Below are 22,398 nucleotides of genomic sequence, written 5' to 3' on the forward strand. Positions count from 1 at the left end.
AAAAAAATAAAAAAATCTACACCAAAATTCCTCTACTACAACTAAATACTACAAAACATAAACAAAAACTTAACGAAAGCTTTTCTCTTGTAACTGTTTATTAAGTTTATCACACAATAACAAAAAACCATACAAAAGCAGGCGGACACAGCCGGAAGTTACCATTCCACAACACACAAACATAACAACATAGCAGAACTTAAAAAAAAAACAGATAAACTTTCCAACCAATACAACCAAACCTTAAACCAGCAACCAAAAATATATATTGAGAAAAAACCCAACAACAACAACACAAAAAGAAAGCGGCATATTTTACTTTCATTCAGTTTGTTTATGTACTAGTCAGTAAGTCTGTAAAGCTCTGCTTGTAGAAGAACTCAATAAATGATCAAATAAAGGAAAAATAATAAAAAGGTTAAAACTTTCACAAAAACAACACACAAAAACCAAAAACGCTTTGTTTATGTGTTTTCTTAAAAAAAAAAACAAAAGATCAAAAAAAAAGAGAGAGAACGAGCTAAGATCTGCCGGGCCTAATCTTGGGAATCCATCACCACGGGTTTCCCCTCCTAATGTTGCCAACATTTGTGAGATACTATGCCATGTAAAACTTCACCCCAAAGAGGTGTCGCACTGCGACACGCCGTTCGGACTCGGCTATAGGTGGCCCCTTATCATTGAGCTTAAACTTAAATCGGACTGCACTCATTGACATGTGAGAAGTTTGCCCCTGCAAAAATGCAAAAAATTTGCATTTGCAGGATACTGGAAGCTGGAAGGGATGAAACTGACATTCAAAGCACTTCTTGGAAGCTGGATAGAGAATCAGACCTCCTGAAGAGCATAACACTGCTAAAATGCTGAAGAAGAAAAAGAGTTTCTCGCTTTCAAATACTGTGGGAAAACTAAGTCAACCCTCCCGCAATGGAGACTCCGGACAGTGTTCTGTGGAGGAAGACAAAGTCAGGGGGTCAGGAACGATGTAAGCGCGCACGGCCCCTGAGTCTTCATGGAGGACTGTGACTTCCAAACTGAGGCCACAGCCATCACCGAAGGGGAAGATGATTGCCGGAAATGGTAAGGAGCCGCCTTCTTACGTCAGAGTGGCAAGGAAGCACAACAGAGATGAGCTGACTTATGCATTCATGAATATCGGTAGTGCATCCGGTAGGATTCCATCAGATCATCGATCCCAAGTAGAGGATCTGGTTAACGAGCGTATTTTCGAACATGTGTGGAACTCTGTAGAGGGTCTACCCATACAAATGATGAGCTGCGAGTATAGAGGGGACATCTTTACGCTGCGTTTTGCGTCGGCTGAATATCGAAACAGCTCGTCGGAGGTATTCATGCTCCCTGTGAGGGCGCAAAGCTCGACCTGGTGAGAAAGACGAACATCATCCAGTTCACAAAGGCGACGGTCTTCATCGGGGGATGGGGCAGTAATGTAGAGGGGTCATCTTTACGCTGCGTTTTGCTTTGACGGAATGTATTGATACCGTCAAACAGCTCGTCAGAGGTATTCACGTTCCCTGCGAGGGCGCAAAGCTCGACATGATGAGAAAGACGAACATCCCCCAGTTCACAAAGGCGACGATCTTCATCGGGGGATGGGGCAGTAAATTTGCGATGGAACGCATGTCGGGATTCTTGAAAAATCAAAACCAAGGTTTGGTCGCAGAGAAATAGGAGGTCTTTAAAATGAAGGAAAATGAGGAAGGAACTTTTCTTGTGGTTGACATTGTTCAAGTCTCCGTGACAAGTTTGGCTAGACTAAAGGCATGGTGCACTACGTGAGCTAGGCTGTCTCTTTCAAGGTTGGGAAGACTAGAATAGGCAAAAATCCTGATATTGAGACATCAGGCCGTGTAGTGGCAGGTGTCTCAATACCGCCCAACGAACATGGTGAGAAAGACGACCATCCCCCAGTTCACAAAGACGACGGTCTTCATCGGGGGATGGGGCAGTAATTTTGCGACGGAACGCATGTCGGGATTCTTGAAAAATCAAAACCAAGGATTGGTCGCAGAAAAGTGGGAGTTGGCATTGATCAATTCTCCGTGACAAGTTTGGCTAAGACTAAAGGCATGGCGCACTACGTGAGCTAGGCTGTCTCTTTCAAGGTTGGGAAAACGTACCTTCTGTAAGTTTTTCAGCGAACAGGTCGATTGTGTTAATGACGCCGCATTGTGGACCAAACGGCGAAAAAATGGGAAATAAGTCCACAACTATTTATCTGTTGATCTGAGCGGTAAAAAAATGTTCCAGACAATAGCAAAGTAGGGCGTAGGCAGAGGACGTTATCTGGATGGGCGAGGTCCGACGGGTTTCGCATAAACCCCAGAAGGTTGATGTGATAGCTTTCACCTGGGCTCGATAAATGGGTGTTTGCAGGGAACAGAACCTCCACTCTCAATACCAGAGACAAGACTGGTGCAGGAACTTTGAGGAAAGGGTTAAAAAGGTGTGTAAAATAGCTCTACTACTGTCCCAATTCGATAGCAAGGTGTTGGGGTTACAGTTAATGTTTACGCCAGTGGATCGACTGATTTTCAACCAAGGATGTCTAGAGTGGTGTCGGGCTCTGGATAACTGTGCCCTCCGCAGGATTATCGACAAGTTATCAGTATTGGACGGTGGTGATCTCTGGAGCAAGCAGGAGTGCCCCGAGAGATGAGCAGGAAGGACTGATCCCATAAATAATCGGTCACACCGCATACAGCATGCCGTTATACCTTATCGCCATCACCCAACATAACAAATGAATGAACTAAGTTTGAAGAGTGCCAAGTACCTGACCCCCACAGTCATCGTTGTAACAAATGAATGAAATTTTGACTAAAATGAAAAGACATCTTGTCAAAATTCCATTTCTGTAGGAAATTTTGGCAAATTTTCATTACTGTGGGGAACTTTGTCAAAATTTCGTTTCTATAGGAAATTTTATCAAAATTTCATTGCTTTAGGAAATGTTGTCGAAATTTAATTTTAGGGAAAATTTTGTAAAAATTTGACTTTTGGGGGAAATTTTGTAAAAAATCCATTTCTGGGGGAAACTTTATCAAAATTGCATTTTTAGAAGAAATTTTGTCAAAATTTCATTCCTATAGGAAAATCGGTCAAAATTTAATTTTTAGGAAAAATGTTATAAAAATTTGAAGGGAAAGGGTAGTTTTAATACCCTTTTCCAGGGGAAAGGGTAGTTTTAATACCCTTTTCCAAGGGAAAGGGTAGTTTTAATACCCTTTCCCAGGGGAAAGAATTGTTTTAATATCCTTTCCCAGGGGAAAGGATAGTTTTAATACCCTTTCGCAAAGGAAATACCCTTTCCCAAGGGAAAGGGTGGTTTTGATACCCTTTTCCAGGGGAAAGAATAGTTTTAATACCCTTTCCCAAAGGAAATGAGAGTTTCAGTACCCAAAGAAAGGGGTAGTCTTTGTACCCCATTCCCAAGGGAAAGGGGAGTTTTAATACCCTTTCCCAAGAGAAAGGATAGTTGTAATACCCTTTTCCAAGTTTAAATACCCTTTCATAAGGGAATGAGTATTTTTAATACCCTTTCAGAAGGGAAAGTGTAGTTTCCCAAGGGAAATTTTGTTAAAATCACATCATTTCTATAAAAATTGGTAAATTTTTTTTTTGTGTTTTAATTTTTGAAATAGTTTTAAATAAATAATTTTTTAAATATAAAGTTTAATTCTAATCTACTTTCCCAAAAGTGGCCCCAGCTTCGATGGGAATATGGCATTCTTTGTTATGGGTTGGGTTGGTGATCTCAGCATGCGCATTAAACCCCTTTCGCCCCAGTCGAGGCCAAAGGAGTTTTGTAAAATCCAATATTCCTCGTTGGTTTTTTCATCCTTGTCATAGCCAATGACCACCATGAAATGTGAGCCCTTAGTGGACTTGTGGTTTCTGTGACTAGTGGTTGATGGTTGATAGACGCCTCTGAAGTAATGCATGAATTCAAATGAGGCTGGATTCACTTCCACAATGACAGGGAATCCTGAGGACACATAACGTTTCAGCTCATCATCATCGCCGTCTGGGATGACAGAGAACTCAGCCAAATTTGTGGGCATGGTGCCTTGGGGCACACACATACCGGGCTCATTGAGGGAATTGTTGTTCATGTATTCGCTTTCAGGATACAAATCCATTTCGTGCACTGTCAAATATTCGAGGGCAACTTGAGGAACTTGATTTTTACAGGCCCTGGCTCCACCGGCACAGTCAATGAGATTTTGCGCAGACAAAGTCTCTGGGGCAAGATCGCCAGTTTGTTGGGCTTGCATAAGTTCCACAGCCTTGGCGGCAGCATAAGCCCATCCGCTGTTGCATTTGGTGCCTTGATCCTCCACATTGAAGACGTAACCAAAATGTTCGGAGGGATTATACACAGTGGTGGCCTCCAGAGTCTCAGGACCCGGCCAGGCATTGGGCTTGGCCTGCGCTATGGCCTTGGGAAACAAGGCATTGAAGTGTATCAAACGCATGTCGGTAAATTGATTTACTTTAAGTTCGAAAGTCTTTTGGCCACGATTAAATTGGGCATTGTGATTGTCGATCAGGCGCTTGTTGTAGGCATAGTAGTATTGGGCCAAGGCCTCGGAAATGCCATTGCTGGGATAGGTTTTGCCGAAATCAGTCTGGATGAAAGATAACATAAACGTTGACATTACTGCGCCCGGTTATTTTCAGATAGCTGACTCACCTTAAATTTTTCCCACTCATCTTCGGGCACATGATTAATGGCCAAGCACTGCTGGATTATGACCAGAACCAAATACACTGCCGACCAACTCCAGAAGCTGTACATTTTTCCAACGTAGTCTCAAGTCCACTGATGTAATTGTTTGGTTGCCCAAGAACTTTTATACCGTTCCCAGTTTCATTATCATTTTGGCCACCGCACTACTGCGGCCAATGGCCAAGAAGAGTTGTTAATTTTTTTCAGCCCTCACCTCAGCTCATTAATTAGCGTTAGCGTTAGCATTTCATTTTATTTGTTTAATAGAAATGAGATTTCTAACCCATTTCTGATTGTTAGAATTTCTTATTATGAGCCGCTACTGAATCATGCCAGCAATTTGGGTGGGTACTTAAACTAAACGCATTACTTGAACATGGGTCAAGGAGAAATACTCTTCAGAGATTCATGTATGATGCACCCTACTGCATGAAATTTAGTGAAAATTTCCTATAGAAATAAAATTTTGACATAATTTCCCAAAGAAATTAAATTTTGACAAAATTTCCCAAAGAAATGAAATTTTGACAAAATTTCCCATAGAAATGAAATTTTTACAAAATTTCCCATAGAAGTGAAATTTTGACAAAATTTCCTATAGAAAAGAGATTTTGACAAAATTTCCCATTGAAATAAAATTTTGACAATATTTATTTGACAAAATTTTCCATAGAAATGAAATTTTGACAAAATTTCCCATAGAAATGAAATGTTGACAAAATTTCCTATTGAAATGAAATTTTGCCAAAATTTCCTATTGAAATGAAATTTTGACAAAATTTCCTATAGAAATGAAATTTTGACAAAATTTCCTATAGAAATGAAATTTTGACAAAATTTCCCATAGAAATGAAATTTTGACAAAATTTCCCATAGAGATGAAATTTTGACAAAATTTCTAATAGAAATGAAATTCTGACAAAATTTCCTATAGAAATGAAGTTTAGACAAAATTTCCCATAGAAATGAAATTTGGACAAAATTTCCCATAGAAATAAAATTTTTACAAAATTTCCTATAGAAATGAAATTTAAAAAAAATTCTCATAGAAATAAAATTTTGACCAAATTTCCCATAGAAATGAAATTTTGACAAAATTTCCCATGGAAATGAAATTTGACAAAATTTCCTATAGAAATAAAATTTTTACAAAATTTCCCAAAGAAATTAAATTTTGACAAAATTTCCCAAAGAAATGAAATTTTGACAAAATTTCCTATAGAAATGAAATTTTGACAAAAGTTCCCTTCAAATGAAATTTCCCATAGAAATGAAATTTTGACATAATTTCCGATAGAAATGACATATTGACAAAATTTCCTATAGAAATGAAATTTTCCCATAGAAAAATTAAATTTTGACAAAATTTCCCATAGAAATGAAATTGTGACAAAATTTCCCATAGCAATGAAATTTTGACAAAATTTCCCATAGAAATGAAATTTTGACAAAATTTCCCATAGAAATGAAATTTTGACAAAATTTCCCATAGAAATGTAATTTTGGCAAAATCTCCTAAAGAAATGAAATTTTGACAAAATTTCCCATAGAAATTAAATTTTGACAAAATTTCCTATAGAAATGAAATTTGGACAAAATTTCCTAAAGAAATGAAATTTTGACAAAATTTCCCATAGAAATGAAATTTTAACAAAATTTCTTATAGAAATGAAATTGTGACAAAATTTCCCATAGAAATGAAATTTTGACAAAATTTCCCATAGAAATGAAATTTGGACAAAATTTCCTATAGAAATTAAATTGTGACAAAATTTCCCATAGAAATAAAATGTTGACAAAATTTCGTATAGAAATAAAATTTTGACAAAATTTCCCATAGAAATGAAATTTTGACAAAATTTCCCATAGAAATGAAATTTTGACAAAATTTCCCATAGAATTGAAATTTTGACAAAATTTTTTATGGAAATGAAATTTTCCATAGAACTGAAATTTTGACAAAATGTCCCATAGAACTGAAATTTTGACAGAATTTCCCATAAAAATGAACTTTTGGCTAAAATTACTTTAGGCCTAAAGTTTTAACAAAATAATCTGTGGAAATGAAATTTCGATGCAAATTCTATATAGGGTATAAATCAGTCTGTAGCCACTTAATTCCTTACTTAGAGCAATGTTCAAAAATAAAAATTATTTTAATACATATGTTTGTTCGATTGTTATCACTTGAGAGGGTACTCACATTTTGTTTAAATAACAGTTTCACCTTTCAGTTTCTTTTGGCGTTGGGTATGTTTAGATTTTTCCTATGAACACTACCTCGGTGAAAAAGTAATCGAAAGGAAAGGTGTGATTTTTTAAGTGTACTTGAATAGGAGTACATTTTCTACTGGTCACGGTCTCAAACACAGTCTGGTAAGAAGGCCTGTGAAAAAGAGGTCAATGTAAACATTAACAACAGACATGTTAATGTTCAATTCAAATGTTGTAATTGAGGTGAAGAAATGCAAGGCCATATCAGGGTGTGGGGGAAAAAGCTGGAGGAAAAGTAAAACGAAGCTAAAATTAGTCTAGCTTTTAATCCCAAAGAGAATACTAAAGAAAAGACACATTTGTCAAATGTTGTAATCCTCTGGCTTATTCTGGAGAGAAATAAAATGTTGACAAAAGTTCCTAAACAACTGCAATTTTGGCAAAATGTCCCATAGCGAAAAATTTTTGACAAAATATCCCATTGAAAGGAAATTTTGATAAAATTTCTCATAGAAAGGAAATTTGATCATTCTTGCAATATAAAAGAAAGTTTGGTAAAATTTACCACAGAAATGAAATTTTAAGAAAATTTCCCACAGAAAAAAAATTTTGATAAAATTTTCCATAGAAATAAAATTTTGACAAAATTTCTCATAGAAATTAAATTTTGACAATATTTCCCACAGAAATGAAATTTTGACAAAATTTCCTATGGAAATGAAATTTTGACAAAATTTCCTATTGAAATGAAATTTGGACAAAATTTCCTATAGAAATGAAACTTTGACAAAATTTTCTATAGAAACAAAATTTTGACAAAATTTCCTATTGGAATGATTTTTTGACAAAATTTCCCATAGAAATGAGATTTTGACAAAATTTCCTATAGAAATAAAATTTTGACAAAATTTCCCATAGAAATGAAATTTTGACAAAATTTCCCATAGAAATGAAATTTTGACAAAATTTCCCATAGGCATTAAATTTTGACAAATTTTTCCATAGAAATGAAATTTTGGCAAAATTTCCTATTGGAATGATTTTTTGACAAAATTTCCTATGGAAATGAAATTTTGACAAAATTTTTCCTAGAAATGAAATGTTGACAAAATTTATTGCAGAAATTTAATTTTAACAAAATTTCCCTAGAAAGGCATTTTTGATAAAATTTCCAATAGAAATGAAATTTAAACAAAACTTCTCACGAAGATGATATTTTGACAAAATTTCCCATAGAAAACAAATTTGTCAAATTTACCACACAAATAATATCGACCAAAATTTCCCACAAGGTGTCTGATTTTACGTCTTATCTTGTGCGCCAAATTTAATCAAAATCGATCCAGATTTCGATATAGGTTCCATTTCTTTTCGAGGGAGCCCATATCATGGTAGTAGTAGTAGGCAGACTCGGTGGTGTAGGGTACTATATATAGATGGGTCCGCTTGACTATTGCCTTTCCTTACTTGTTGTCTATAGGTAGGTTAAGTTCGAAGCTATATCGAACTATATCGTAATAGAGCCCCCATATATACCGATTTGCCTATTTAAGGACTTAGACTCATTTAAGCCAAATTTATTACTCAATTTCAATGAAATATGGCACAGTGGGTGTACTAGGCCCCTCGACATCCATGCCGAGTATAGACCAGGTCGTACAATTATTGATATAGCTGCCGTGTATACCGGGTCTAAAAAGGGCACATTAAGTATCCGATTTCACGGAAAACTGCCACATTGAGCTATTTAAGACTCTTCGACATCCGTGCCCAATATTGTACCGATATATACCAATCGCTCGATTTATGGTTTAGGGGTCATAAAAGTGGGTTTTATTACCAGATTTTGCTACAATTTGATATCCATACCGAGTACAGTCAAAATCGGATTTTCCGATTTAAGGTCTTAGGCCCATAACAGCCGCGTTTTATGTCCGATTATAACAACAGTAAGGTCAAAAACAGTTTTGCAGTGTAGGAAGGAAATTAACGCCTTCTCTGAGGATGGGAAAATCAGTATCGTTTGGGTGCCGGGTCATAACGGAGTAAGGGTAAATGAAGGGGCAGACGATTTGGCGGTGAAGGCCAGAGGACTGCCGTCAATAAACTTGGTTAACCCGAAACCTTTCGGGTCGACGCATGGAACATTGTGGAACAGTGTAACGGTCTCTAGGACGTCGAAAAATGGGGGATCCAGATGGTGAGAAGACAAGGCTATTACTGAAAGGAAGCAAGAAGGAGGTCAGTATAGCTATTGGTATCATAACGGGACACATAGGACTACGAGCTCACATATATAAAATCGGTGCGGCAAGTGATAGCATGTGTAGGGCATGCGGGGAAGATGATGACACATTGGAGCATTTCCTTTGTCATTGCCCGGCTTTCACGTCTAACAGATACCCGCACTTAAGCGGAGACACTATTCTAGACATGAACCAACTTAGGGGAGTGGTATTGAAAACAGTCCTAACTTAAATTTTCTTTTTAGAGGTTACTTTATAGAGCGCACAACAAGCCGATTACTGGCTTAGGTGTATGTCCATAGTGGCATGGGGCGGATTAATATCTGCACCCTCTTTTCAACCTAACCTATGTCCGATTGTTGTGGTAGCAGTGTGTTGTACATTGAGGCGGCAGCCCTTGCCGGTGAAGGACTCCAGCTAATCAATCCGGAACGTAGAACCGGTTGCCATGGGATTGGATTCTCATATAATATGGCACAGTAAGTTATACTAGGCCCCTTGACTTCCGCACTGAGTAAGGTCCAGATCGGACTTTGGCTGGAATTTTCCATGAGGTGTTTTGTTATGACTTTCAACAACTGCGCTAAGTATGGTTCAAATGGGTTCATAACTTGATATAGCTGCCATATAAACCGATTTCGGATCTTGACTTCTTGAGCTGCTGAATTAATTTCCGTTTTGTTATACCCTACACCACTACTGTGGTACAGGGTATTATTTTGTTTCAAATTTCAACAACTATTTTTAGTATGGTCCAAAAAGGACCATACTATGGAAGAAATAGGCGTAAAAGTGGTCGCGTATGCTGATGACGTGGCAATTGCGGTTAGCGGAATGTTTCCCAGCACTTTAAGAGATATACTTCAGGAAGCTTTAGGTGCAACAACAAAGTGGGCTACAGAAAGTGGTAGTTGTTTTCAGCAGGGGATACAAGTTGTCTACAGTGGAACCTGTCTCCTTGGGTGGAGAGAAAGTATCTTTTACAAAAAGCGCAAAATACCTGGGTGTTTTGCTGGACAGGAAATAGAACTTCAAATCCATCATTTTGGAAAGGGCAAGAAAGGCCACTCTTGCCCTATACGCCTGCAAGAGAGCCATTGGCAAAAGTTGGGGATTTAGACCGCGTGTCATGCATTGGGTATATACTGCAGTTGTCAGACCTATTATTCTATATGGTGTTGTAGTCTGGTGGACGGGGCTTCAAAAATCCACCTACTGCTCAATACTTAACCGGATCCAAAGGATGGCTTGTTTGTGCATCATAGCCGCACTGAGGACGGCACCATCAGATGCACTGAATTTAATGCTACATCTTATGCCTCTGGACATTGTGGCTAGACAAATTGCAGCGACCACTGCCGTGAGGTTAAGGGAGCTTTCTCATTTGTCATGTGACGGCTACGGACAATGTGTTATCCTTGATACAATATCCGCTGTTCCAGGCAGTGTGGCCGTACCTGAGCCGTGTTTTGATAAAAATTACTGTATCACTATTTCTGATAGAACCGATTGGAACTACGATATCGTTAGTAACTGAAGTGACATAGACTTCTATACATGTGAGGTTAAGGGAGCTTTATCATTGGTCATGTGGCGGCTACGGACACTGTGTTATCCTTGATACAATATCGGATGTTCCAGGCAGTGTAGATTACACCCTCCTTGAGCTGTTTTTTGATAAAAAGTACTGTACCACCATTCCTGATAGAACCGATTGGAACTACGATATTCCTGGTAACAGAAGTAACATAGACTTCTATACATGTGGTTCCAAACTAAACGACTAGGTGGGCTTTGGGGTGTACTTAAAGATCTAGAACTGGTCATATCGAAAAGGTTACCCGACCACTGCAGTGCATATCAAGCAGAGATCCTTGCAAGGAAGTGGTGGAATGGCTAAGATATAATGTCATTACGACGATTAGCATAAATCTCTTCTCGGACAGCCAGGCAGTCATTAAATCCCTGGAGAACGTATTTCTGAACACAAAAACCGCCATCGACTGTCGCAGATCTCTCAACGAGATGGCTGTTCATGGTGCCGGGCCACAGAGATATCCCAGGGATTTATAAAGCGGACGAGCTTGAGAGACTGGGAACGACCCTTCGCATTCCAGGGATACTGGAATCCGTGGGTATGCCTCTAGCGACATGTAAGCTAAGTTTTCAGGACCAGACCCGAAGGACAACGAATGATTGATGGTCACAAAGAGAGGGCTGTGAGCATTCAAAACTATGTGGCCCAATCTAGACTTGAATAGGTCTTCTGCTTTGCTGCCATTCGCTAGAACAGACGTCTCAGTCATTGCGTACGTCATGACAGGTCACTGTCTAATCGCAAAACATGCTGACAGACTGGAGGTTGCAAGCAATGACTTTTGCAGAAGCTGTGAGCACATCGGGGAAGAAGAGGCTATAGAACACCTTCTGTGTGTGTGTGTGTACCGCATTAGCAGTCAGAAGGAGTTCCACTTGAGATTCTCACTTCTTTGAGAACCTGTCTGATTTAGCGAAGGTGAACATTCGTAAGTTGGATGGTTCAACGGATGGAACTAGAAAGCATCTTCCTTCTTCTGTTCTTGTGGCAGACTGCCACTTAAACCTAACCTAACCTATTGTCCAAATGGATTTATAAACTGATATAGCTCCTGTTCTGTTATGACTTCCAACAATGGTGCCATGTACGGTCCAAATCGGTCCATAATCTGATATAGCTCACATGTAAACCGATCTCTCTATTTGACTTCTTAAACCTGGTATATCTCCAATATAAACCGATCTCCCAATTTGACTTCTTGAGTCTCTGGAAGACGCCATTTTCGTCCGCTTTGGCTGAAATTTTGCATGAAGTGTTCTGTTATGACTTCCAACTACTGTGCATAGTGCTGTCTAAATCAGTCTATAACCTGATATAGCTCTCATCTAAACCGGTCTCTTGATCATCCTTATTCGGTTCCTAGAAGCTTAAATTTTTGCTGGTTTGACAGCAGTTTGGGATGTAGAACAAAATTATGCCCTTCATCTAAATTTTATTTTATATAAATTTTTAGCAGAATGCAGACTCAGACTCCTGTTCATGGACGGGGTCACCCTGCGGCTGTCGAAATACCTAGGCATAGTCCTCGATTCGAAACTGTCCTGGAAGAGGAACACTGAGGAAAGAAGCCGTAAGGCACTGTACGCTTTTTACTCCTGCAGGAGGATGTTCGGTAGGAAGTGGAGGGTTACTCGCGGGACGATTTATGGGATGTATACGGCCATCGTGAGACCAGTACTGACCTATGGAGCACTGATATGATGGAATGCCGTAGGGAAGAGGATGCGTGCAAGGGAGTTTGAGAAAGTTCAGGGACTGGCCTGCGTCGGGATCACAGTGGTACTGAGCTTCGCTCCGCAGGCAGACCTGCAGGCGATGCTGGATATGCAGCCCATTGGGGCCTATATTTGGAATTACGCCGTTAGGGTCGCGTTTAGGCTGAGGGTGTTCGGCATGCTGAAGGAGGATGGTTGCGGCCACAGTTCGATTGTGGGTGTTATGGATATGGAGGGTAGACTGAGGAGGATCTCCGACTACCTGGCACCAGGAGTGAGGGCACTCCAGTCGTCATTCGATTTTCTGAGGGGAACGAATGGAGGGCGGATGGTGTACGTGAGGAAAATAAGACCTCGATCTACACAGATGGCTGTAAGATGAAGTCAGGGACTGAATTGGGAGTCTTCTCTGATGCACTCAATATCAGTATGTCTCTGAGACTGCCGGACAAGTTTAAGGGCTTTCAGGCAGAGATCTGTGCCATTGCAGGGGCCGCAAGAAAAATTCTGGTAAGGGGCTTACCGCCCTCGAACAGACAGTATGGCGGCAATCAAGACCTTGGGGTCGAGGATGGTAAGGACGAGATGCGTGGCGGATTGTTTGGAACCCTTGGATGGGGTCCGTGCCCACGTTGTGACGCTGACATGGGTTCCTGGGCATGAGGGGATTCCAGCAAATGAGAGGGCGAATGAGTGCGCCAGGAGGAGTTCGTCTGCGCCACTCATCGATTTTGCCTATGTGTCATTTGTCGAGCTACCGAACACTGTAGATGGGATGACCAGGGCGGCGTTGGTGGCGAGATGGGACACGGTAGGTGGTTGCCGGACTGCGAAGGCGCTATGGCCGGTCATCGACCGGAGGAGGACGTTGGAGTTGCTGGTGTTTGATAAGAGCTCGATGAGTACTTTGACTGGGGTCATAACCGGACACTGTGCCATAGGCCGCATGGTGGCGCGCATGAGTATACCGCACATTGACTTCTGTAGGAGTTGCCTCGATGAAGATAAGGAGGAGACCATTGAGCATTTGTTGTGTTTCTGTCCGTGTCTGCAGAGACGTAGACTCTCCTTTCTGGGGAGCCGTTTCTTCTGTGATGTGGGTGAACTTCCAAACGTACGTCTTGTATATCTCCTAAGGTTTGTTGAGGGAACAGGATGGTTCCGACGGAGGCTGCCACAAGCTCCCCGTAGGGACGGGCGTTTCTTCACCCCCCGCTCGGGTTCTTCACTCCTTCTGCCTTTTTCTTTTATTCGTGTATAACCTCTAGTACGAGGACTCACATTTTCTTCCTCTTCCCTTTTTGTCTCTAGGGAACCACAATGGGCCAAGTACGGTCCAAATGAGTCTATAAACTGATATAACTCCCATATACACCGATCTCCCAATTTGAGTTCTTGAGTCCCCAAAATCTGCAATAGTTATCCGATTTGACTGAAAGTGTGCACATAGGATTTTGAACCGATATGGCCCATTTACAATACCCAATGACCTACATCGATATAAAGTATCTGTTCAAAATTTTAAGCAGCTAGCTTTACGCGTTCGACCGCTTTCGTGATTTCGACAGGCGGGCGGACGGACGGACATCAATATTTCGCGGTGCTAATCATTTTATATGTCATCCATACCGTACGGTATTGATTTGATACCATATGGTCTTGCTGTACTATCAATAACATACTGATGTGAGAAAATTCGGTATCAAACTGATGAAATTTTTTTTTGTTTAATTCTTAAAATTTTTTTATATACATTAGTAAATTAACAACTTTTATTTTTTTATTAATTTTTTTTTTTTTTTAAGCTTAATTGCGTTGGAAATATAGCATTTTTCGCCAATTTGGTGGTGGGTGATTTTTGCATTCTCATCAACCCTCTTTCGCCCCACATGTGGCCAAAAGAATTTTGCAGAATCCAATAATCAGCATCATAACCAATCACCGTCATAAAATGTGAGCCATTGGTTGTAGTGCTGGGAGGCTGAAAGACACCGGCCGAGTAGTGTAGAAACTCAAAGGAGGTAGGATTAACTTCCACCACTACAGGAAGTCTAGCGGACACATAATTTTTCAATTCCTCATCACTGTTCAAAACCGAGTACTGGGCTAGCTTTGTAAAGGGAGCCCCTGCGAGAAATATGCACATGTTCGGTCTATCCAGTTGCATGGTGTTCCTGTAGTCACGTTCATTATACAGTCTCTGGTTGTATTGGGTTAAATAGTCAAAGGCCGTTTGGGGTACCTGATCGATGCAGCTTCTTGAACTACCCGCACAATCAATCATAACTTGAGCCGACAGAGAATATGGAACTATATCTCCCATTATATTCGCTTTCATAATTTCAATGGCCTTAGCGGTGGCATAGGCCCAGCCACTGTTACATTTTGTGCCTTGATCTTCCACCAGGAAAGAGAAGCCGAAATCAGCGGGGTTATATGAGGAAACACCTGTCATAACCGGAAAAGCGGGAGTGGCATGGGATAACGCAAGAGGCGTGGCAACCGGAAAAAACTCATTTAATTGTGTTGGATTCATATCGGTAAATTGATTTATGGCCAACTTGAACGTTTTCTGGCCCATGTCATACTTGGCATTATGCTGGTCAATCAAATTCTTGTTGTGGCCATAATGGTAGAGAGCATTTCTTTCGGCAATGCTACTCGAATAGACTTTGGCAAATAAGATCTAGACAAAGAAAGCATAAAACCCTCTTTAATATATCATTCAGTTTTGCAAAAAATGCAACTTACCTTATATTCATCCCATTCCTCATTGGGCAGGGTTGTTAGAGAAACCAAATGGAAGACAGCCAAAAGTAGCAAGGATGTAAGCCATATAGCCAATTTGTCCATAGTTTTTTCTTTAAAAATTTTGGGCGTTTGAATGCATAGACAGCCAAATATATTCTGCTATGGTCTTTGCTGTAGTAGCTGCCTTTTTGTAGCATCGATAAGAAGAAATGGTTGTTTGGAAGAAATGCGATATGATTTTTAAGAGATAACATTTATGAATGTAAGACCAAAAATTAGGCCTTTTGGAAGCTGCTTTCTTTTACACTTAATCATAGTCACATTTCCTTATTTATGATTGAAAGCAAAGAGCAGTTCAAACTGCTAAACACAACAAAATTATCAGGGTAAAGACCTGTAGATAAAATTCTCCATAGGTTCTCCCTGAAAGTAATTTAGCCAAAGTTGCCTACAGTCGAAACATTGTGGTACATGTTTTTATACCCACCACCATAGGATGGGGGTGTTCTAATCAGGTTTTTCCGTTTGTAACACATCGAAATGTTGGTCGGCGACCCCATAAAGTAGAAATATTTTGGATCGTCTCTACATTCTGAGACGATCCATCAGTCTGCCGAAATCACGATAGCAGTTGAACGCTTAACACTAGCCACTTGAAATTTTGCACAGACACCTCTTATATATGTAGGTCGTTGGGGATTGCAAATGAGTCATATCGGTTCAGATTTGGATATAGCCCCCATATAAACCGATCTCCCGATTTGACTTCTTGAGCTCCTAGAAGCCTCAATTTTCATCCGAATTGGCTGAAATTTGGTACAAAGTCTTGAGTTAAGACTTCCAACATCCATGCCAAGTATGATCGGAATCGGTGTATGAACAGATATAGCCCCCAAATAAACCTATACCCGGATTTGACTTCTTGGGCCCCTAGAAGCCTCAATTTCCGATTTGGCTGAAATTTGGAACAAAGGTTTGTGTTATGACTTCCATCATCCATGTCAAGTACGATCGGAATCGGTCTCTAAACAGATATAGCTCTCACAGATATAGACAGATATAGATAAACAGATATAGCTTTGAGCTCTCACAAGCCTCAATTTTAGGTTAGGTTAGGTTGAAAAGAGGGTGCAGATATTAATCCGCCACTATGGTCATAATCGGCTTGTTGTGCGCTCTAAAAACTATAAAGTAACCTCAAATAAGTAAAAAGGCGTTTACTTGTCAAAGACTGTAGCAAATTTCAGCGACATTGGACAATAAATGCGCCTTTTATGGGCCAAAATCTTAAATCGAGATATAGGTCTATATGGCAGCTATATCCCAATCTGGGCAGATCTAAGCCAAATTAAAGAAGAATGTCGAATAGCCCAGCACAACTGACTGTCCCAAATTTCGGCGACATCTTATGGGTCGAAAACCTTAAATCGAGAGCTCGGTCTATATGGCAGCTGTATCCAAATCTCTACCGATCTAAGCCAAATTAAAGAAGAATGTCGAATAACCCAACACAACTAACTGTCGCAAATTTCGGCGACATTGGACCATAAATGCGACTTTTATGGGCCCAAAACCTTAAATCGAGAGCTCGGTCTATATGGCAGCTATATTCAAATCTCCACCGATCTAAGCCAAATTAAAGAAGAATGTCGAATAGCCCAACACAACTGACTGTCCCAAATTTCGGCGACATCGGACAATAAATGCGCCTATTATGGGCCCAAAACCTCAAATCTAGAGATCGGTCTATATGGCAGCTATGTCCAAATCTGGACCGATCTGTTCCATATTGCAGATGTATATCAAGGGGCTTAACTTAACTCACTGTCTCAAATTTCGGCGACATCGGACAATAAATGCGACTTTTATGGGGCCAAAACCTCAAATCTAGAGATCGGTCTATATGGCAGCTATGTCCAAATCTGGACCGATCTGGGGCAAATTGAGGAAGAATGTCGAAGGGCCTAACACAACTCACTGTCCCAAATTTTGGCAAAATCGGTCAATAAATGCGCCTCTTACGGGCGCAAAACCTTAAATCGAGAGATCGGGCTATATTGCCCGCTACATTACCAAAGAGAACGCTGTCTTAGCCTCAAGGCAGTGGTCGCAGCAATTTGTCTAGCCGCAATGTCCAGAGGGATTAAATTCAGTGCATCAGATTGTGTCGTCCTCAGTGCGGCTGTGGTGCACAAACAAACCATCCTTTGGATCCGGTTGACTATTGAACAGTAGGTGGACTTTTGGAGCGTCGTCCACCAGATCACAACACCATATACCCAATGCATGACACGCGGTCTAAACCACCAACTTTTGCCAATGGCTCTATTGCAGGTGTATAGGGCAAGAGTTGCCTAGTGGATACCACTATCGTAGCTATCTTTGAGTGACTTAAATTTTGCTTCCAAAAAACCACTCAACGGTTCGAACAAGAATCCCCTAAGTATCGATATCCCAATACGACTTCTTGAGGCGAAAATGCATTCAAATACAAATTCAGTTAATAATGGTAAATTTTTAGCGGAATCCATGGTGGTGAGTATCCACCTGGAGCTGGCCGGGCGAAATTAGCAAGCTTTTACTTTTTATGATTTGTACGGGGAAGAGTGCCATAGAGCATGCCACAGGGTCAATGTAGGGCCACTATGCCCTAAATGGTTGGTCTATTACGTATCCTATTTGAAAAAGAGATTTTAACATGTCTGTTACCAAGATGACGCACAGGATAAGAAATCGGATAAGAATCAGACAAAACTTTTCATATCAAAAAAAATTTAGGCTAATTTGCCTACGGAAGATACATTGTGATATATGTTTTTATGAGTTTTATCGGAAATAGTGACCAGGGCATGTCCCATGGGTATTTTATCGCTGCTGCTACGGGTGACCATCATAACAAACTTTCCTCATATTTCGCTGCAAATCTTCAGCCACATTGTTCACTACAAATACGCGTGAGGTGAATGCCGAGCTGATTGTGATGGTGGAGAAATGATTCCGACCATCAAGTAATCCAAAATACTTGGCGTAACATTTGACAGCTCTTAAACATTCTCCCCATATGCCACAGCAATTTGCGATCAAAGTCATAAATAGTAACAAGGTCTTCAAGTCACTTGTCGGCAGCACTTGGTGTGCAGACAAATATACCTTGTTGACCACGTACAAAGCAATTGGCAGGTCTGTGGTAAGTTATGCAGCGCCAGTGTGGTCTCGTCAGCTCTGTGACACGCAATGGAATAATATTCAGATCTGTCGGAATGCCTCCTCAGTTCTCATGTGGACCACCTCCATCAGGAGACAAAGATCCTACCAGTGCGAAGATATAACTACATGCTGTCTAAGCAATACCTTTAGGGCTGTTACTGCAGAGACCATCCAAATCACCATCTTGTGGATAGACATCCACCGTCCAGAAGACTTAAGGTAGATCTAGAGCGTGAGGTTCAGCGCTACAAGAGAGAACCTCTAGATCAAGCGACATACCAAGCGGGCCTGGACAACATTCATACAGACACGGTAGATGATGTGGTGAATGGCTACAGGGTGAATGTGGTCGTTGAAGAACGACCGCCTCCCATTGCACCTAAAGAAATTGACCTCCTCCGGCAAACCAGAGTGGTTCTGGCTCAATTACGTTCCAGCAGATGCAGCCGCCTCAACTCCTACAGAGAAACGATTGATGCCAACGTGCAGGATGTATGTCCCGATTGTGACCAGTGACCACACGACACACTTCGCCTGTTTAACTGCCCTGCCAGACCCACTCGACTCAGACTCAGATCCCTCTGGACGCACCCCATCTTAGTCGCAGAGTTCCTGGATCTGGACACTCAACAGAATCAACAAGACGAAAGATAGAAGACAACAAACAACAAATTTTGACAACATATTCCTTAGGTATAAAATTTTGAAAAAATTTCCATAGATATGAAATCTTGACAAAATTTCCCGTAGATATTAAATTTCACAAAAATTTCCTTCTGCAATGAAATTGCTATGGGACATTTCGACAATTTTTTCCATGGAAGTGAAATTTGGACAATATTTTCAAAAAACAACCAAATTTTTAAAAAAATTTCACCCAGAAATGAAATTTTGGCAAAATTTTCATAGCTATGGAAAAGAAAAGAGAGAAAGAAGAGAGACAAAATTTCCCATAGAAACAGGAAATTCGGACAACAATTTCGATAGAAACTAGATTTTCCTAAAATTTCCCATGAAATGAAATTTTGACAAACTTTTCCATAGAAACGAAATTTTGACAAAATTTCCCTTAGAAAAGGAATTTTACCAAAATTTCCTCTAGAAAAGAGATTAACTCAAAATTTCCCATAGAAACACGAAATTTTCCAATAATTTTCGTAGGAACGAAATTCACCCAAAATTTCCCATGGAAATGAAATTTCCGTTTTTATAAGAAATTTGGTCAAAATTTTGTTTGTACAAGAAATTTTGTCAAAATTGACCAAATTTCTTATAAACACGGAATTTCTACAAAATTTCCCATGGGACCAAATTAATTGATAAAATTTCCCATATAAATGAAATTCTGACAAAATTTCCCATTGAAACGAACTTTTCACAAAATTTCCTATAGAAATGGAATTTTGTCAAAATTTCATGTAGAAAAAAATTTTGACCAACTTTCCTTAAAAACGCCTATTTTCCTATAAAAGCGCCTTTATGGTTATTTATCGATTTGAACCATTTTTGGCACATTTATTATAAGTCATAACAAAACACATCATGCGAAATTTCAGCCAAATCCGATAATAATTTCGCCCTCTAGAGGCTCAAGAAGTCAAGATCCCAGATCGGTTTATATTGCAGCTATATCAGGTTACGTACCGATTTGCGCCATACGTAGCACAGTTGTTGGAAGTGAAACCAAAACACCATGTGCAAAATTTCAGCCAAATCGGCCCTCTAGAGGCTCAAGAACTCAAGACCCCACATCGGTTTATATGGCAGCTATATCAAAACATGGACCGATTTGGCACATAAGGGGGGCGGACCCTCCCCCTTTCCACATAAGTACTACCCAAAACTAAAAGTGTTCCGATCAGGACAATATGGGATTCAAATGAAAGATATTCAGGAGTAGAGTACGAAAAATTGGGTCCATGCAATTGGGGGGTCTCCCCAACCCTAAAAAACCCCCGAAAAATAGGTTTATTGGAAGAGCATGAAAATATGGTGCTCAAATGAAAGGCATTCGGGACTATATTACGAATATGGTCAAGAAGAAGAAATGTGCTTAATATTTTGTTGATATCGAAAGGGGACGGACCCTCCCCGTTATCCCAAAAATACCACCCAAAATCACAAGTGGACCGATAAAGACAATATGGATATCAAATGAAAGGTATCGGAGAGAAGAATTCGAATATGGTATTAAAATTGGTTCCAAGTACCCAGAAAGTCGCCCTAACCCCAAAACTCTTAAAAACAGACAAATTGAACGTCCATAAAAAAAGGTTTATTGGAAGAGCATGACAATATGGTGCACAAATGAAAGGCATGCGGGAGTAGATTACGAATATAGTCAGGAAGAAGGAATATGTTTTATAATTTGTTGATATCGGAAGGGGGCGAACCCTCCCCGTTACCGCAAATATACCACCCAAAATCACAAGTGGACCGATAAAGACAATATGGATATCAAATGAAAGGTATCGGAGAGTAGAATACGAATATGGTATTAAAATTGGTTCCAAGTTCCCAGAAAGTCGCCCTAACCTCAAAACTTCTAAAAGCAGATAAATTGAACGTCCATATCAATATGGGGCTCAAATGAAAGGTATTCGGGAGTAGATTACGAATTTGGCATACAAAATCAGATCGAAGTATGGGGGTTAACCCCACCCCCTAAAAACGTATACCCAAATCGGTATATGACTCATCATGAGACTCGGATCGATTTTCTGAAAATTGTCACAGATTGTGTAGGGCTTTTGAGTAAGGAAACATAGGTTATATAATTTTTCGTTATCGAAAGATATTTCCGACTTTAGCAATATGGAGCCACCGTAGCGCAGAGATTAGCATGTCCGCCTATGACGCTGAACGCCTGGATTCGAATCCTGGCAATACCATCAGAAAAAATTTGTAGCGGTGGTTTTCCCCTCCTAATGCTTGCAACATTTGTGAGGTACTATGCAATGTAAAACTGCCCTCCAAAGAGGTGGCGCACTGCGGCACGCTGTTCGGACTCGGCTTTAAAAAGGAGGCCCCATATCATTGAGCTTAAAACTTGAATCGGACTGCACTCATTGATATGTGAGAGGTTTGCCCCTTAGTGGAATGTTCATGGGCAAAATTAATTTTTATTTTATTATATGGAGCTCAAATCAACGGTATTTGGGAGTAAAGGACGAATTTGATATCTATTTTCAGGACATAGAGCCGGTGGCCGTCTCAAAAAGCCCTCCAAATGGTTCATACTTACCGACCATGGCAATATGGGGCTTAAATTATAGGGATTTGGGAGTGGAGCACAAATTTGATATCCATATTTGAAACGGGCCGCCAAATGGATAGACCAGTCACGACCATATAGAGCCATGTGTTTAGGGAGCCAGCCGCCTTACCCCAAAATATTGTACCTCCCTATTATATAAAAGCTATTTGGGGTGGAATTTGATTGATTTTCGGGAAATTGATATTTATTTTCGGGACAAAGACCTTGGGGTCCACCCCACCCTCAAATACAACTCATTTACCGATCATGTCATTATGGGGCTCATATGAAATGTTTTTGAAAGTAGAACACCAAAATACCCCCTAAACCAGAAATATTTACCAATACTGTAATATAGGGCTCAAAAGAAAGGCATTTAGGAGTAGAGTAAAAATTTGCCCAGGAACCGAGCAGGCGCAAATTTTTTACACATCAATGAGTGCTTTGCGATTCAAATTGAGTTTATCAATGATAAGGGACTTTTTTTTATAGCCGAGTCTGAACCGCGTGCCGCAGTGCGACAAATCTTTGGGGAGAGTTTTTTACATGACCATTCATGGCATGGTACCTCGCAAATGTCGCCAGCATTAAGAGGGGATAACCACCGCTTTCAATTTTGTCCGATGTTCTCGCCAGGATTCGAGCGCAGGCGTTCAACG

The 22,398-nt window shown here is 40.2% G+C and overlaps 2 protein-coding genes across 2 annotated transcripts; both read right to left on the reverse strand.

Moving 5' to 3' along the window:
• Window positions 1-3,707: 3,707 nt before the first annotated feature.
• On the reverse strand, window positions 3,708-4,822 carry LOC106082139 (uncharacterized). The gene is made up of 2 exons (XM_013244481.2): window positions 4,718-4,822; window positions 3,708-4,652 (listed from the first exon to the last, which is right to left on the reverse strand). The coding sequence occupies exons 1-2, from the start codon at window positions 4,820-4,822 to the stop codon at window positions 3,708-3,710; spliced, it is 1,050 nt and encodes a 349-aa protein (XP_013099935.1).
• A 2,187-nt stretch (window positions 4,823-7,009) lies between these two features.
• Window positions 7,010-15,378, reverse strand: LOC106082138 (cathepsin L-like proteinase). The gene is made up of 3 exons (XM_013244480.2): window positions 15,277-15,378; window positions 14,400-15,211; window positions 7,010-7,139 (listed from the first exon to the last, which is right to left on the reverse strand). Exons 1-3 carry the CDS (start codon window positions 15,376-15,378, stop codon window positions 7,010-7,012), a joined length of 1,044 nt encoding a protein of 347 aa, XP_013099934.2.
• Window positions 15,379-22,398: the final 7,020 nt, after the last annotated feature.

This window comes from Stomoxys calcitrans, chromosome 5 (assembly GCF_963082655.1).
Source record: "Stomoxys calcitrans chromosome 5, idStoCalc2.1, whole genome shotgun sequence".
In the NCBI taxonomy this organism is placed as follows: Eukaryota; Metazoa; Arthropoda; class Insecta; order Diptera; family Muscidae; genus Stomoxys; species Stomoxys calcitrans.

Bases quoted from the DNA above. Each gene is read 5' to 3' on its own strand.
- LOC106082139 (XM_013244481.2), bottom strand. From the start codon at position 4,822: ATGTACAGCTTCTGGAGTTGGTCGGCAGTGTATTTGGTTCTGGTCATA. The intron at 4,653-4,717 runs GTGAGTCAGCTA...TCTTTCATCCAG, and splicing joins ATGAGTGGGAAAAATTTAAG to ACTGATTTCGGCAAAACCTA.
- LOC106082138 (XM_013244480.2), bottom strand. From the start codon at position 15,378: ATGGACAAATTGGCTATATGGCTTACATCCTTGCTACTTTTGGCTGTC. The intron at 15,212-15,276 runs GTAAGTTGCATT...TTCTTTGTCTAG, and splicing joins AGGAATGGGATGAATATAAG to ATCTTATTTGCCAAAGTCTA. The intron at 7,140-14,399 runs GTTGATGAGAAT...TCTTTTTCACAG, and splicing joins CACATGTGGGGCGAAAGAGG to GCCTTCTTACCAGACTGTGT.